This window comes from Budorcas taxicolor, chromosome 13, assembly GCF_023091745.1.
Source record: "Budorcas taxicolor isolate Tak-1 chromosome 13, Takin1.1, whole genome shotgun sequence".
Taxonomy (NCBI): domain Eukaryota; kingdom Metazoa; phylum Chordata; class Mammalia; order Artiodactyla; family Bovidae; genus Budorcas; species Budorcas taxicolor.
In genome coordinates this window covers 70,671,970-70,688,531 of record NC_068922.1, presented here as the reverse complement: position 1 = coordinate 70,688,531, position 16,562 = coordinate 70,671,970, and the positions used below count along the sequence as shown (strand labels likewise).

The 16,562-nt window shown below is 44.2% G+C and overlaps 1 protein-coding gene across 1 annotated transcript in view; it reads left to right on the top strand.

The window, feature by feature from the left end:
- PTPRT (protein tyrosine phosphatase receptor type T) overlaps positions 1 to 16,562 on the top strand; it is an 816,693-nt gene that overhangs the window by 721,280 nt on the left and 78,851 nt on the right. The window contains exon 17 of the mRNA XM_052650453.1: positions 8,876 to 9,066. Within this exon, the coding sequence (XP_052506413.1) occupies positions 8,876 to 9,066 (191 nt within the window). The remainder of the gene's footprint in view (positions 1 to 8,875; positions 9,067 to 16,562) is intronic.

Sequence of the window (16,562 nt, the reverse complement as noted above, 5' to 3'; positions counted from 1 at the left end):
TAGTCATTTACTCACTTGCCAGACCAAGTATGTGATAAAAGTGTTCTACCCGTTTCTGATGATTGTAAAGTGGTTTATGTGTGCCATTTTTTTCTTAATCATTTCTGGCAGAGGCTTGTCTAATTTATCGGTGTTTTCAAAGGAAAGAGCCACCTTTTGTTTTCCTTCAGCTTCTCTGTTGTGTCCTTAACTTCCATTATGTCCCGTTAACATCTGTTCTTATATTTATTTACTTACTACTTTCACTAACTGTATTTTTCATCTCTAGAAGTTAGATTTGTATTATGCAAAGCCACCCATCTTTTCCCATGATGTGTTGCCTTAAGCTGTGGTTCATGACCCTTCGATTTTCTCCTTAATCAGTCAAAGTGTATTTATTTTGTTGTCTCTTAGACAGTTTTATTATTTTCAATTCTTGGTAGGCATGTCTCTGTGTATTGTGTCTGCTGACTTTCTCTCATGGGGATAAGCTTCCGCACATGGCTTGTCATTCTTTATATTTTATTTTCCCACTTTGAATTCATCTTTAGTGGAGGTGATTTTGTTCTGTGGGAATTAACATGTCTTGGATTATGAAAACAGTCCTATAGGGTGGTTCTCATTTGCTTTTCAGGACAGGAAGCTTTTCTGTGCTATTACAAGATTTTGTATGCTGACTGCTACATTTGCAGTTGCTCTCACAGAGAACAAATGTGGAACCTAGACACAAGTGTGACTGGGTCCAGAGCTTCCTTTGTATGTTGTCTCTATTTGAAAGCTGTACACCCTTCTTTTTATTGTTTGTTTTTTATTTTGTATTGGCATATAGCTTATTAACAGTATTGTGATAGTTTCAGGTGAACAGCAAAGGGACTCAGCCACACATATACAGGTATCCATTCTCCCACAAACTCCCCTCCCATCCAGACTGCCACATAATATTCAGCAAAGTTCCCTGGTGTATACTCTTCCTTTTATTCCACAAATTGAAACCTTTAACTTAAGGGTGTTCACACACACACGCACATTGACACAGATACGCATACACATGCTTAAAATTAGATCCTTCACTTAAGAACAGGATTAAAATAGTATATATTGGCTGTCCACTGCGAAAGGTATAGAAGTTAATGTATATACTTTTTCTAGTGATTCATCAGTCACCATTTCCTGGTTTTCCTTAGTAACATTTCAGAAGTTAATCCAGTATTTTTAGTTTAGCTGTTTTTACATCATTTCTCTTTAAGAATTCTTTTTTACAGTTCACTCTGTTTCAACTTGCATTTATTTTTATTTTCATACTCATAGCTCTGTTTAACTGATTTTGTTGTATAACAAATCAGTTCTTTTATAACATGATTCCCTCCAATCTTGTGGGGTTTTTTATTTTATTTTTTTAACTAAAGCATTTTTTTCCCCTTACCTCCCCACACCTCTAGAAAAGACTCAGAGCCAGTATAATTCCTGAGTCTTTGCGCATCAGGGAACATCTTTCCGTAGCCTTGTAAATGAAAAACAACTTTATCAGTGTATGATTTTGGAGTCTCAGCATTTTTCCCTCAACAATTTTGTTCCAGTGATTTTGGGCATTTAAATTTAAGCAACAGAAAATATTTTTTCTTTTTCTTTATAGATAGCCTTTTCTTCCAGCCTAGATGTTTATCTGAGTTTTTGCACATCAATAATGTTTAATAATATTATCAGGAGATTTGTTCTATTTTTAAGTAGTACAATGGAGAACTCTTTACATTTGAAAATTTGGGGTTTTTATTCTGCCAAAGAGCTGTTTTTACATTGTATCCTTTATTATCACATCTGTTTCGTTTATTCTGTTCTCTTCTTTGGTAACAGCAATTATGTGTCTTTATGTCTGTTTTCTTTTCTTGAAAATGTCTTTTTGGTGCCTTCACACATGAACACACATGATAGATATCAGGAAAATAGGAGTCTCACTGTTCTCATTCCCTTGTATATTCACTGCAAAGTTCTCTAATTCTTCCCAAGTTTCTGCCTGTTGCTTATTCTCAATACAAATTCCAATGTCCATTCTAATTTTGTTAATATATTTTGATTTCATCTTTCTTTGCCCTGCTCGATCCATATTTTGAAACATCTGTCTTCATAGTTAATCTTTCACTACCTTTATTGTTCCATGTTTTCTTGATTTCCATACCAACTCAAATGCCTTTCTATTTTCTATTGTATAAGTTATAGAAAAAAACCCAAATGGGCTTAAACAGTAGGTTAATGTATTATCTTACAAAAGAGGAAGTCAGGAGTTTGAGGCGGTTCCATGGCTTGGTTGAATGATATGAACAAGAATGTCATTAAGGCTCCAATTCCTTTCAAGTTCTCTACTTTGCCATCTCATATTGACCCTGTCCTCAGCCTGGATCCCCTCTAGGAGGTAAGATTGCTTTAGCAGTTCCAAGCATCAAGCCCACACATGGTAGTGTCCAATAGGAGACGGAAGTTGCTGAAGTATCCTTCTTAGAAGCAAGAAAATCTTCCCTAGAAGAACCCCTAATAGAACATCCCTCCTAGCTCACTGAAAATGTTTGAGAATTGGCAGAGATGATAGAAACACCCAAATGGCTTAAGGAAATCAGGATTTGCCCCTAGGTCTTGGAATAGGGCCATCCTCCTCTGAGTCACATGGAAAATGTGTGGGCATCCAAGTTTATTTGGGAGTTCTGCCAGAAAGGAAGAATTTGGAGGATGACTGTTGAGTCAGTAGTCATCACAGACTACTCTTTTCTTTTGAAAACATTATTTTTCTCAGCATCCAGAGTGTTATTTTTCTTCTTTTTCACATCGTGGATTTTTCTAAGACTCCGTGCTGTTTTGTTTTTGTTTTCTCAACTTTGAAGGAGAAGAGGTCTCTTCAGGACTGGTGTTTGCGAGTAAACAGAGAAGGCAGATTCTTACTGTTGCTTTTGCTATTCAGCTGATTGGAATCCTCTTCTTGTGGCTGAAGCAGAAGTAATGAATGTCCACAGTCCCCTCTTCTATGTGGCGTGTCTTCCACCATCCTTCCATCTCGAGAGCTGTGGAAGAAGAAATTCATACCCTCCCCACAAAGACAAAGATCGATTTCTTTAAGCAAATGAATCCAGAAGCACTTTCCCGCGACCCTTCCCATGACAGTGTTTTTTTCTTAATACTGAACCTGCATTCTGGGCTACAAAGGTGTTTATCTACCCTCTTTTGTCTATATATGTATATTTTTTTGGCTGTGTCAGGTCTTAAGCCATGTGGGATATTAGCTCCCCAGCCAGGGATCAAGCCTGCATCTCTGGCATGGCAAGGCAGATTCTTAACCACTGCACCATCAGGGAAGTCCTCACCTTCTTTTGTCTTTGCCGATAAAAGGGACTGAGGAAGAGAAAGGACTTGGAGATGCATGATCCCTGTATTGGCTTGCTAGATTCTCTGAGCCCAGGAAAGAAAATGGGAAAAGATGAAACATTTCTGTCCTTTGAGCCAGTGTTACCTCAATAACAAAGTATAGAAGTGTCAATTGCCAACTCTATGATGACCATTTCAACTCTAGGAATGTGGCACAGGGAGGTAGCAGTGCATTTGCTATTAGTTTTACAAGTTCAACCCTGGATAGCTGGTCAGATTTAAGACTGGGAGACAAGGTAATTCTCTCTGCCATTACATCGAGTAAGAACAAATTCCCGAGGGAGATATGAGATGAGGGTGTGGTGTGAACGTACACTTTCTCGAAGGTCACAAATCTGTGCACATCTATCTTGTTTAGTCACTTGAAGTGAAGTGAGGTGAAAGTCTCTCAGTCATGTCCAACTCTTTGCAACCCCACGGACTATACGGTCCCTTGAATACTCCAGGCAAGAATACTAGAGTAGGTTGCCATTCCCTTCTTCAGGGGATCTTCCCGACCCAGGGAGCGAACCTGGGTCTCCTGCATTGCAGGCAGATTCTTTACCATCTGAGCCACAAAGGAAGCCCATATCCTAGTTTAAGTCAAAAGTAGCATGTCATGCCGATGATTTTATATTTCACGATCATTCATAATGAGATAAAGTAAAACTGGTTCAAAGTTGATTTAAAGAAAAAATCTGAAAGCATAACTGTGTAGATATGCACTATTCAGTGAAGTTGCCCCTGGCCACAGGTGGCTATTTATATTTAAATTAATTGAAATTAAGTTGAAAATTCAGATCCTCAGTCACAGTAGCCATATTTGAAGTGCGTGTTAGTCATAGGGGCTTCCCAGGTGGCATGACCAGCGGTAAAGAATCCATCTACCAAGCAGGAAGTGGCTGCCACACTGAGTGTGCAAATATAGAGCACATCTGTCCTTACGTGACATTCCGCTGGACAACGCTCTGCCAGAGCTGTGTGCGTAGGTGCCAGTTGGAGTTCACTGTAGCTCTAAGTCAGCTCTCTTTGGAACTTGACTTGACTGGATGTCTGTGTATACCCGCCCTGTCCAGCACTGTGGCCAGTGACCATATGTGTTGTTGAGCACTAGAAATACAGCTGAGTTGAAACACTTTGGATTTCAAAGCCTTAGTATGAGTAAAGAATGTCAAATAGATCATTAATAATTTTATACCAGTTTTGCATTGAAATGTCATTTTGATGCATTGGATTTAACAGAATTTCTTACTGAAATTATATCACTTTTCTTTTAACCTTATCTAATGTTGCTATTGCTATAAGTAAAGCAATTTAAATTACATACATGGCCCATGCTGTATTTCCACTGGACCTCTTTACTCTTCTGTATAACTCCAGAGTGTTCTCCCTCTTCCTGTATCTTTCTCTAGATCTGTGGTTCCCAGTCCAGGAGCCATAAGCCACATGTGGGATTTTAAATTTAAGTGAATTAAAATTAAGAAAAATGTGAAATACAGTTTGCCCATCACATTAGCCACACTTCCCCATGCTCAGTAGTCACATTTGATAAGTGGCTACCATATTGCACAGCACAGATACAGACTATTTCCATCATCATGGAAGTGGACAGAGCTGATACAGGTTGTACTTTGTTACAGCAAAATCCACAGAAATGGAGTGTGAATGCTTAAAGCTTGAGGAATATATCCACGGCGCCTGACTCTGTGGCATGTTACCCTTTCACCTCCCAGAGCCCATCCCGTCTCACTTTTGTCAGAAGTGTTTATGCACCTTCTTTCCTACAAGTGGCAGCTTCTCTTCCTCTGAACACGCTTTCCTCCACCCTCCTGTCTGTGCTTTGTACAGGGTAGGTACTCAGTTCATATTTGTTAGCTGGTTGAAGTGGCTTTTCCTAGCAAGTGATTAGAAATATGTAGCTGACATTAATGGAAGATCTGTAATGACTGGTAGCAGGAGAATAAAAAAGAAAGAGAAGGTCAAAGCCAGGTTCCCAAGGAAGAAGAGACAGGAAAGAGGAAATCAAAAGGAGCATGGCAACCCGGCATCTCATACACGTCACCGTAAGCCCTCTGCTCACCCTGCAGATGCCTCATAGGCAACAGTGAGACTTGTTGCGGTGGTGGGGGTGGGGAGGGAATTCAAGTCCTAGACAACAGCTATAGAAAGAAGTACAGAAGACATGCAAAATATTATTATGTGATAAATAAACATGCAAGACCCATAAATGAGAAGTTTGAAGTGGCATGAAAGGGTCTGATGAGGAGAAAAATGAAAACTGTTCTCTCCCTGGGCCAGCTGGTTCGAGTTACATTTTATGAGCAGCATGTGGATTCCAGCGCCCTTGTTGAATTAGTAACAGAATCGCACATTAGTTTTAAGGCTCCCTCTCGAATAGGAACATCATAATGCTTTTTAATTGGGGCTGATAAAAACATAGCATTACTTGTAGGTTCCTGAGAGAAGTGAGTTGTGAAATTGGGTTTTCATTAAACCTAATGATGGAAAATTAAGTATAGTGCGTCTGGTGAAATGGGGTGTGATAAAAGGCATCACTTCTGCATTATCAGAGGTTAATAAGGGAATAGGTGAAGTAAGATACATTGGAAAAGGGAGTCCAACTAGTTGAATTAATAAACCTTGAAAATCCCTTGGTTCTGAGTCTTCACAGCATCATTAGCACCAGCACTGACATTATTACAAATGTTACAGCGATACAAGTTGCTAAATTTCAGACACATTTATTTTCCATTCCAGTGTTGGTTTTGCTGACACTGAGTTTACAGTCTGTCTAGCAATGTGTTTAGAGGAAAACACCCATATTGGTAGCTGTTTGGTTTTGGAAACACTTGGCATCTCGCAAAACTCATCAGGTGCTTGATCCTAAGAAGCCTGTCTCTGCCAGGCAGCTGGTCTCTCAGGCTGCCCAGGCCCATGGGTCTCTGAAGATGCCTGTCCCCGTATATGATGGTGGCTTAGGTGGGAGACACTGCCAGGGCTCCAGGCACTGAGTCTGATTCATCCTGTCCTGGAAAACCATGAAGTACAGCATCTGGAGAAGAAACCCAAGTGTTCCTTTCTTCTCCAGCCCCATGGGTGATATTCACCAGAAGGATGCCACATATCCATGGCAGCTGGGACACCTACAAGGCATATGTGCTAAGTCACTTCCATCATGTCTGACTCCTTGCGACCCTATGGACTATAGCCCGCCAGGCTCCTCTGTCCGTGGGGATTCTCCAGGCCAGAATCTTGGAGTGGGTAGCCATGCCCTCCTCCAGGGGATCTTCCAGCCCAGGGATTGAACCCACAGTTCCTGTGTCTGCTGCATTGGCAGCCTGGTTCTTTATTACTGAGCTACAAGACATAATGTAGAGAAGGTGTCTTCTTAAAATCCTTCCTGCTGGCTTGAAGGTTCGTAGACATTCACACTTCTTTAGGCCGACCTCACACCATCTTTACAACTTTGCCCCCATCGCCCGCCACCCTCCACCTCCTCTCCATCCCAGCCTCCTTGCTCTTACGTAGATGTGCTTGGCTTTTCCCACTTCTCTTCTTGTGCTTCCAATGGGTCTCCTTGTCTGTCCACCTTACAAGGGTTCCAAACCCCTGGGCCACAGCCTGGTACCAGCTCATGGCCTGTTAGGAACTGGGCTGAGTAGCCATGGAGTGAATGAAGCTTCATCTCTATTTACAGCCACTCCCCATCACTCTCATTACCACCTGAGCTCCACCTCCTGTCAGATCAGCTGGGGCATAATAAATGTAATGCAATTGAATCAGCCCAAATCCATCTTCTACCCTGGATCCATGGAAAAATTGTCTTCCACGAAACTGGTCCCGCATGCCAAAGAGGTTGGGGACCGCTCTGCTAGACTGTCAAGGGTGAAACCTTTCTTCTGAGCATTTCCAGTGCCTACCAGAGTCCCTGGCACAGGGTGAAGTCTCAGTAAATCTTAACTCCCGATCACAAGGGTGTGATGGAGAAGGGACACAGTGCCCACATTTGCCAGCTCTGGATTGAAGCAGTGCCTGTGCGGATGTGTTACCTATGACCTCACATCAGAGGAGAAAAATAAGCTGTATTTTCCTCCTGCTTGCCAGGAAACATGTGCTTACATCTCACCTGCTCACATCATGTGCTTACATCTAGGCCCTTCTTCCTGGTGCATAAACCTCTTAAGTTCTAGATCTTTCTGTCAGCAATCATTTCCTTACTAGGAACAGCTGTGCTCATGCCAACACATAGGAGGGAAGTTCACTTCTATAGAATCAATGTTTGATGGATTATTGTGACAGAGACAAACTGAAAGATGCATGGATTCTGAAAAGACAAGTTGCAGAAAATGAGGAAATACATGCTAACCCTCCCAGGAAATGAGTGTGGCATAGACCTCGTGGGGTCTGCCTTGGCGCCTTGCAGTGTCTGAAAACATCTGGGTGAGACACATTAAATCTGGCAGTCCTCATCTTACGCACACCACAGACACAACAGTCTCTCCACGTCTCTGGGAGGGGAGACCAAGCCTGAATGGTTCTGGATGAGATGCACTGGCCCTAGCAGATGACAGTGTGTGCCTGGCAGGGAGTTCAGAGGGTAAGAAAGTGGTTTTCCTGGTACAAGGAAAGCAGAAGAATTCATTTCCACCCTCAACAGGCATCCGGTTTGAGGGTGGCCCAACTAATATGGAGCAGTGAGCTCAATTCAGTGTGTCTAAAGATTGTTAACAGGGGAGATTATAGATCTTGTACCAAGGAGAGGTGATGAAGGAGATCAGGTATACGGCCCGGGCCTGGGAGAAGCAGCTGAAGGAGGAGGTCCAGGCCTCTCTACCTGCGAGGTAGGTACAGCATCACTCCTGGATTAAGAGTGTGACTTGCTGGGGAAACCAGACAGTAGGCAGAACACAGTCACACTGCAGATGCCATGGCTGGAGAGCAGCTGAGAGGGTGAGGGTCCCGCTTTTTACTGTGGATCCAAGACTGGCTCCAGTTCCTCCCAGGGAACCTGAGGGAAACAAACTGGTAGAGAAACCAGGTCGCAAGGACACAGTCAAATGGACCCGAAGCAGACAAGTGGCTCTGATCTCCAGGGACCACCAAGACATTCCAGGCAGGCTGCAGGAGGGTGCTCCCAGTATCCAGCCTGCCCGGCTTCTCACTGGTTCTGGGATTGGCCTGGGTTGGCCACGACCACCCTGACAAGCCTGGAGGACGGACAGAGCTGACAGCCAGCCCAGAAGCCTGGCTTTACTCCGTAAAGATGCGCCCTTGAAGTAGAAACAGACCACAGGTTACTGCGTCACTGGTTTGTTTGTTGTTTAGTTTCTTAAACCCGCCACTACAGCCAGGCCAGGGAAACCACCATCTCTGTTCTTTCTGAAGTTCCCCAATCAGCCGTCCTGAGTTAGCTCCCTCGGTCCTCCCCATGTCAAGCTGGGGGAGGGACAGAGGACAGAGGGCAAAGCTCCTATAGGTGATGGCCTGTTCTGCCTCCTTCTCTTTGAAGCAGATGGCAGCCGCGGGGAGCTGGCGCAGCCCACCCTCACGATCCAGACTCACCCCTACCGAGCCTGCGACCCCGTGGAGATGAGCTATCCCCGAGACCAGTTCCAGCCCGCCATCCGGGTGGCTGACCTGCTCCAGCACATCACCCAGATGAAGAGGGGCCAGGGCTACGGGTTCAAGGAGGAGTATGAGGTAAGAGACCACCCTGCAGGAAACTCCCTGGTGGGCGCAGAAGCCTCCTGGATGCTAGTCTTGCCACTCAAAGTATGGTCCCTGGTCCAGCAGCATCGGCAGCCCCTGGCAGCATGTCAGAAATGCACTGTCTCAGTCCCCACCCAGATCTGCTTTATCAGTTTGGAGTCACATCTTCCTTCAATAGGAAGAGAGAATGACTTGAGCCCCCATCCTACACGTTGAAGAAGAACCAGCAGGTGTCCCCTGCATTGCAGTGATTTCTAGGCGGTCTGCTTGCTCCTGGTCACCTCTTGCCTCGTAGTCATGCTTCAGTTGTGTTTTCAACACCCCCCAGTCCGTCTCATCTGGTGACCGCCGTCCCCCCTTTCTCTGTACCTTCTCTGCATCCTTGCCTTGGACATCCCTTGCCTTGCTCCCCAGCCTGTCTCTATTGCCAGGGACTTGTGAGTAGCAGTTGTTACTGAGGTTTGTGAAATCACAGGATTGCAGTACAGGAAGCACCCGGATACAAGTCCTTCTGAGGTTCTGGTCATCTGACAGGTCTCTATCCACTTCCTTCCCCAAAGTTCTTTTTAATGTCCTCAAAATTTCCTTTTTTTCTTCCTCCTTTTTTTTCTAGCAGCCAAAAGGGAACTCCCACACTCCCTTTACTTTTTTTATGCGGAACAATTTAGCTTTCTTTATCTCACTCCTTTTGTTTCACTCCTTGCCCATTAGGCCTCACCTTTTGCAAACAAAAAAATAGAATGATAAAAGGAGAAACTCATTAACATGTTTTCTTGTCCCAAAGAGCATCTCACTCCCCTGGAGGAATTTTGCACCCTTCCTGTGCCACCCTTCCTTGGAGAAGGAAATAGCAACCCACTCCAGTGTTCTTGTCTGGAGAATCCCAGGGACAGGGGAACCTGGTGGGCTGCCGTCTATGGGGTCACGCAGAGTCAGACACGACTGAAGTGACTTAGCAGCAGCCTGAGCCAGTCAGAATGCAGCTGCAAGCAGCTTTGGAAAGAGCATCTCTTTCTTCTCTTTTCCTCTCTCTCCCTCTCCTCCTTCTTTCCCAAAATATCTTTTGAGCATTTACTGTGTGCCAAGCTCTGGGTTGTTTGCACTAGGTTTTCTTGTGGTGGTGGTGTGTTTTTTCTCTTTCACATGCAGCATGTGGCCCAAATATGCTAGGTTCAGTTTCAGTGTGTGCAGTGAAAATGCGTTGACTCAGATGCTACACATTTGGAATTCTTGGTACTGAGGACTAAGTTTAACTCTCAGACTGTATTCTGAGAAAGAGCTTACACAGCAGTGTTTCAGAAGCTGTGCGAGGTCATGAAATTATGCCAAACTATGGGGGAGGGGTCCAGACCCCAATGCAACAAGCTGTGTGGCCTCTCTCGCTTTGCAATCTGACTTTTAAAAGTCTTTACTAGTGGAATGAAGAGTTTGGATACGGTGATTACTAAGAGCCTGTCTGGTCCTAAAACTTTATGAGAGTGTAAAACATGGTAGCAAGGGGAACGTTTGACACATTTATGAGAACAAAAACGTTTATGTCAATGAATGTAAGTAATTACCAGCTCAGGAGAACTAGCAGTTAATTTCAAATATGGTCTAAGTAAGATAGCATTTTTCACATATTCAATCTATAAATTTGGGGAGGCTATTGGGATAAGAATTGCAGGCGATAGTCCCATCGCCTCACCTCCCTGGGCCTTATTTCCTAGGAGGTTGCTTGAATGTTCTTGGTCTCAGGGGGCTGTGGGGTACAGCAGCTGGAAGCAGGACCTCGGTCCTTATCTGCTTTGATAAAAGAGTTCAGCAAAGAGACAAAGATTGTGAAGCAGGTGTTAGAAGTGACATACATGTGGAAGAATCCACAGGTGGACTCAGTGATTTTTGCCCAGTAGGAGTGGCTTAGCTCTCTTATATGGGGGCAGTTTTGCAGGTCCCCTCAGCCAGTCATCTTGCTCATGTCCATATTTGGTCTGACTCCGGGCCCTCTCCAGTGGGCATGCACATCTTTCAGCCAAGATGAATTTTCTAGTGTGAAGGGTTCTGGGAGGTTGGCAGGACATATTATGAGCTGGCACCCCCCTCCTTCCTTTTTGACCCCTGAGGATCTTTTCTGCTCACATGTGGTCTGGGCTGTATCCTTGACCACAAGAACAAGAAAAAATGTGATCAGCTTATCTTTTATTCAAGCAGGGCTCTGTTGTTTTCTCTTGTTCTGAAGCGTCATGGGGAGACTGTTTGGAGCTGCTTAGCCTGGGGCCCATCTATCTCCTGCCTCAATCCCAAGCCCTGAAAGTGTGTGTGATGGGGTGAGGGGGGCACACGAATGCACTTACACTCACTTGTGTAGATCTGTCTGCTGAGCGAATGTCAGGAGAGGGTGTGTTGTTTATAAAGTCATAGTCAATATCATAAAGGTTGAATAAGTCATCAGTCATAATTTTTAATTTGTTTTAAATTTTCAAATAGCATTAAGGGATCGATCTGTGTGACTTATCAGAAAGGTGGCCAAGGAGTCAAAGCCTGAGAAATACTGTTCTAAGAACTTGCAATCTAAAATTTGAAAACAGAAATACAAATACATTTGACAGTCTTGGCTCATTGACACCCAGAATGATGTCGCTTTTAAAAGCATCCATCCCTGTGTGGTGGGATTTGGGTTGATTTTTTTTTTCTTTGTGTGTGTTGTGTGTGTGCCTTTTTATATTTTCCAAACTTTCCAGCATGGAAATTAACTGCTTTTATAGTGAAAGAGAAAACAATACATGTTGTTCCATCATTTGGACTTCAACCAGAAATAGCATTAAGTAGACTAGACTTGCCCTCAATCATTTCAAATTATATTAATCAGTTAGCTTGAATGCTTAGCTTCTAGTTAACAGTATTTCCTGATTAACTGGAGGTTAATTGGAAAGCATTACTTAACAGGAGTCTTTCCACAGTGTCTTTCCAGTAACAGAGACCGTAGCTGGATGTTGTTTTGATCATCAAGGCTCCTGTGATGTCTGGAAGCTGCAGACTGAGCAAAGAATCACAAATCTACCTGAAGACCATTTCCTTCTGTAGATAGAAGATTCCCGGGTCTCCAGGCCTACTCTCAAAGCCACACACCATGTGCTCTGCTTGTTGCTTGTCACTCCCCTACCCTGCTCAGTTTTTTCATACAAATGAGTGGATTTGACAAGTTGACATATAAGAGACCTCTCAGCTGTAGCAAGCTGTGTCTTATAAAATTCAATCAAGTTTTTCAGTCACTTACAAATTTGTTCATTAAATATTTACTGAGAATTTACTATTCCCAAGGGCTGTTCTAGATATTTAGGATACCCCAGAGAACAAAAATGGACGAAGATCCTTGTCCTTGTGAAACTTGTGTTCTAGCAGAGGAACCTCAAAATAAACAGTAGACTTAAAAATAAGGTTGTTATTTTACAATAACTTACTTATTGTAATGTGTTAGTAAATAATATAGTATTGACATTGACATTGAAGTCGCTTAGTCATGTCCAGCTCTTTGCAACCCCATGAACTGTAGCCTACCAGGCGCCTCCGTCCATGGAATTTTCCAGGCAAGAGTACTGGAGTGGGTTGCCATTTCCTTCTCCAGGAGATCTTCCCAACCCAGGGATTGAACCCGGGTTTCCCGCATTGTAGGCAGATGCTTTACCGTCTGAGCTACCAAGGAATTAATACAGTATGGTAGACAGTAAAAACATACTGTGTTACAAACGACCCCAAATCTTAGTGATGTAAAACAACCAGTTTATCATGCATGTTGACTCTGGATCAGGACTTTGGACAGGATGTAGCAGGGATAGTTTGTCTCTACACCGTGATGTTTGAAGCCTTGACTTGGAAGGCTCTATGGCTCAGGGCTGAAGTGATCTGGAAGTGTCCTCACTCACATGGCTACCCACTGATGTAGGCTGTCATCTGGGATCTCAGCTGGGATAGCCAGCTGGAACACCTGCACTCAGCCTCTTCAGGTAGCCTGGCTTCTTCACAGCATGCTTGCCTCAAGATCCTTGAACTTCTTCCGCAGCGGTGCAGGGCTCCATTGGTGAGCCTGCTAGTGAACACAGTGGCAAGTGCTTTACCCCTTGTGACCTACACTTGGACACCACACAGAACATTCTTACCGCCTTCTATTGGTCAGAAGCAAGCAATGACTGCCTACACTCTACAGAAGCAAGCAATAACTGCCTACACTCTACAGAAGCAAGCAATGACTGCCTACACTCTACAGAAGAGGAATTAGACTCCATCCCTTTTTAAAAAAAAAAAAAAAGTATTTTATTACTATTTATTTGGCTGCACCAGGGCTTTGTTGCGGCACACGGGGTCTTCAGTTTTCTTTGTGGCATGTGGGGTCTTTTAGTTGCCGCATATGAGCTCTTAGTTGGTAGCACATGGGATCTTGGTTCCCTGACCAGGGATCAAGCCCAGACTGCGTGCATTGGGAGTGTAGAATCTTAGCCACTTGGACACTTAGCCACCAGGGAAGTCCCTAGACTCCATCTCTTGTTGAAGGGAGGGGCAGCTGCAAGGTTCTAAAAGGTAATACAAAACAGGAGCAATTGGAAAATATAATCTGTGGCTTATACAGTCTTCCACAAGTAAGTACCATGGGAAATGAAAAGTACAAGGAAGGGAGAGGGTATATTCCAGGAACATGAAGTGAAAGAGGTTCCAATACTAAACAGACTGAAAGGGCCATCTTTAATCATGAGATGTGGGTAGAGACTTTGTGGAAAATACCCAGAGGAAAAGAGTCCAGATCGAGGGAGCAATATATCTGGCATGCACACGGAGGTCCTGGAGGGAGTCGAGTGAGCATGGGGGAAAGGTAATAGGGGGTATAGTTGGGAAAATGAAGGGGGCCTGAGCATACAGTGCCTCCTAGGCCATTAGAAGGGCTTCAGGCTTTTACTCGGAATGGGATAGAAAGCCCCTGCAGAGCTTGAGAAAACAAGCGATAATTTCCTGACATTTTGAAAGACTGCTTCTAGCTACTATGTGGAGAATGGAAACGAAGGACAGTGTAAACGTAGGGAAGCCAGTTGAGAGGCCACTGCAGTAGCTCAGTGGAGAGATGGTGGTGACTCACCTGGAATGTGGCAGCAGGGGTGGGAGAAGTGGTTGGACTATGAATGTATTTTAAGAGCCAACAGAAATTTCTAACACGTTATACATGGCAACTGAGAGAAACAGAGGCATCAAGGGTCACTCCAGGGCTGTTATCTGAGACACTGGAAGGATGGAGTTGCCACAGTGGAAATGGGAACCTGCGGGTGGAACAGTGAGGATAAGGAAGGAATGGGGAGTTCCTTTTTGAACTAAGCTCTCCAACAGATATCCTAGTGGAGGGGGGAAGTAGGTAGCTGGATGTATGAGACTGGAATTTGGGAAAGAAGCCTGGACTTCGGAGAAAATCTGGGGAATCATTGACATAGAACTGATATGTGGCTGTTCAAAGTCAGTGAGTATAGACAGAGATGAGGACCAAGGACTCGGTCTTGCAGAATTTCAACTGTAAGATGTTAAAGCACTTTTCCTGGACCAGGAATTGTACTGGTCTCTGGGAACTGAGGAGACAAGATAGAGTCTTTGCCTTATGGGGAAAGTGAAAGTTGTTCAGTCATTTCTGACTCTTTGCGACCCCATGGACTATACAATCCATGGAATTCTCCAGGCCAGAACACTGGCGTGCATAGCCTTTCCCTTTGCTAGGGGATCTTCCCAACCTAGGGATCGAACCCAGGTCTCCCACACTGCAGGCAGATTCTTTACCACCTGAGCCACAAGGGAAGCCCAAGAATGCTGGGGTGGGTAGCCTATCCCTTCTCCAGCAGATCTCGACCCAGGAATCAAACTGGGGTGTCCTGCATTGCAGGCAGATTCTTTACCAACTGAGCTCATAGAGCTTATTCTTAGAGATGGGCATATAAACTGACTAGTTCACTGTTTAGTAAAATGTCACAATACAGGCATCCTCAGAGCACTATCCAGTCCCATCACTTCATGGAAAATAGATGGGGAAACAATGAACACAGTGACAGACTTTATTTTCTTGCGCTCCAAAATCACTGCAGATGGTGACTGCCGCCATGAAATTAAAAGACGCTTGCTCCTTGGAAGAACAGCTATGACAATCCTAGACAGCATATTAAAAAGCAGAGACATTTCTTAATTGACAAAGGTCTGTCTAGTCGAAGCTATGGTTTTTCCAGTGGTCATGTATGGATGTGAGAGTTGGCCATAAAGAAAGCTGAGCACCAAAGAATTGATGTTTTTAAACTGTGATGTTGGAGAAGACTCTTGAGAGTCCCTTGGACTGCAAGATCAAACCAGTCAATCCAAAAGGAAATCAGTCTTGAATATTCACTGAAAGGACTGATGCTAAAGCTGCAGCTTCAATACTTTGGCCACCTGATGTGAAGAACTGACTCACTGGAAAAGACCCTGATGCTGGGAAAGATTGAAAGCAGGAAGAGAAGGGGATGACAGAGGTTGAGATAGTTGGATGGCATCACCAACTCGATGAACATGAGTTTGAGCAACCTCACAAAGAGTCACAAAGAGTCGGACATGACTGAGCGACTGAACTGAATGAAGTGCTATCAGAAACTGTGGAGGTGGCATGCATTGAGCCTCGCCTGAGAGGTTGGATGGCCAATGGCTTTCTGGAATACATGAAGTCTAAGTCAAAGCTGAAGAACTAGGAGGGAGCACAGAAGGAGATGAGACTGAAATTGTTAAGCAGGCATGGGGTTGGGGCAAGGGGGTCTTGTCAGGCTGAGGAGTTTGAATTTTACTCCAGGAGTAATGGGGAGCTACTGAAAAAAAATCAGGATTTTTTAAGCTGAATTCACATTTTAGATGCAACTCTTTGTCGTAGACCAGAGCATGGAGACCAGAGACAGGTAGGAACAGCAGGAACAGTAATTCAAGGAAAATACGAAGCTGCCTGAACCAGGAGACTGGGCCCTGAGCCCAGATAAGCCCACACACATTCTTTCATATAGAGCCATAAATTCATCTTGTTCTCTTGAGCATGTAAACTTGAATATATATTTTAAGTTCAGTGACTTGAAACAATGCATGAATGGTCCTGATCTGAGAGTCAGAATGCCTAGGTTCAAGTCCTGTCTCTTTCATTAAGTATCTGGGTGACCTTGGGCCAGTTACTCCTCCTCTCTGGGCCTCCCTTTTCATATTTATGCAATGAGAGTGAAGGCACTGGTTAAAGGGATCCAAAGAGTGCTCTGTCTGTGCAGGGCTGGGAGTCTCAGTAGGAACCAGTTGTCCAGGCCAGGTGGCTCCTCCATCCTACCCGTATCTCCACTAGATTTCACTCTCTGGGGCTCCCACCCTGCTAGTTATGTCTCAAGCCTTAGCTACCATGACTGACCAGGGGGCCTTGTGTTCCTAAGTACTCAAGGAGGCCTAAAGCAAATTAACTGCACTTCCCATACAGATCTGAGTCTTAG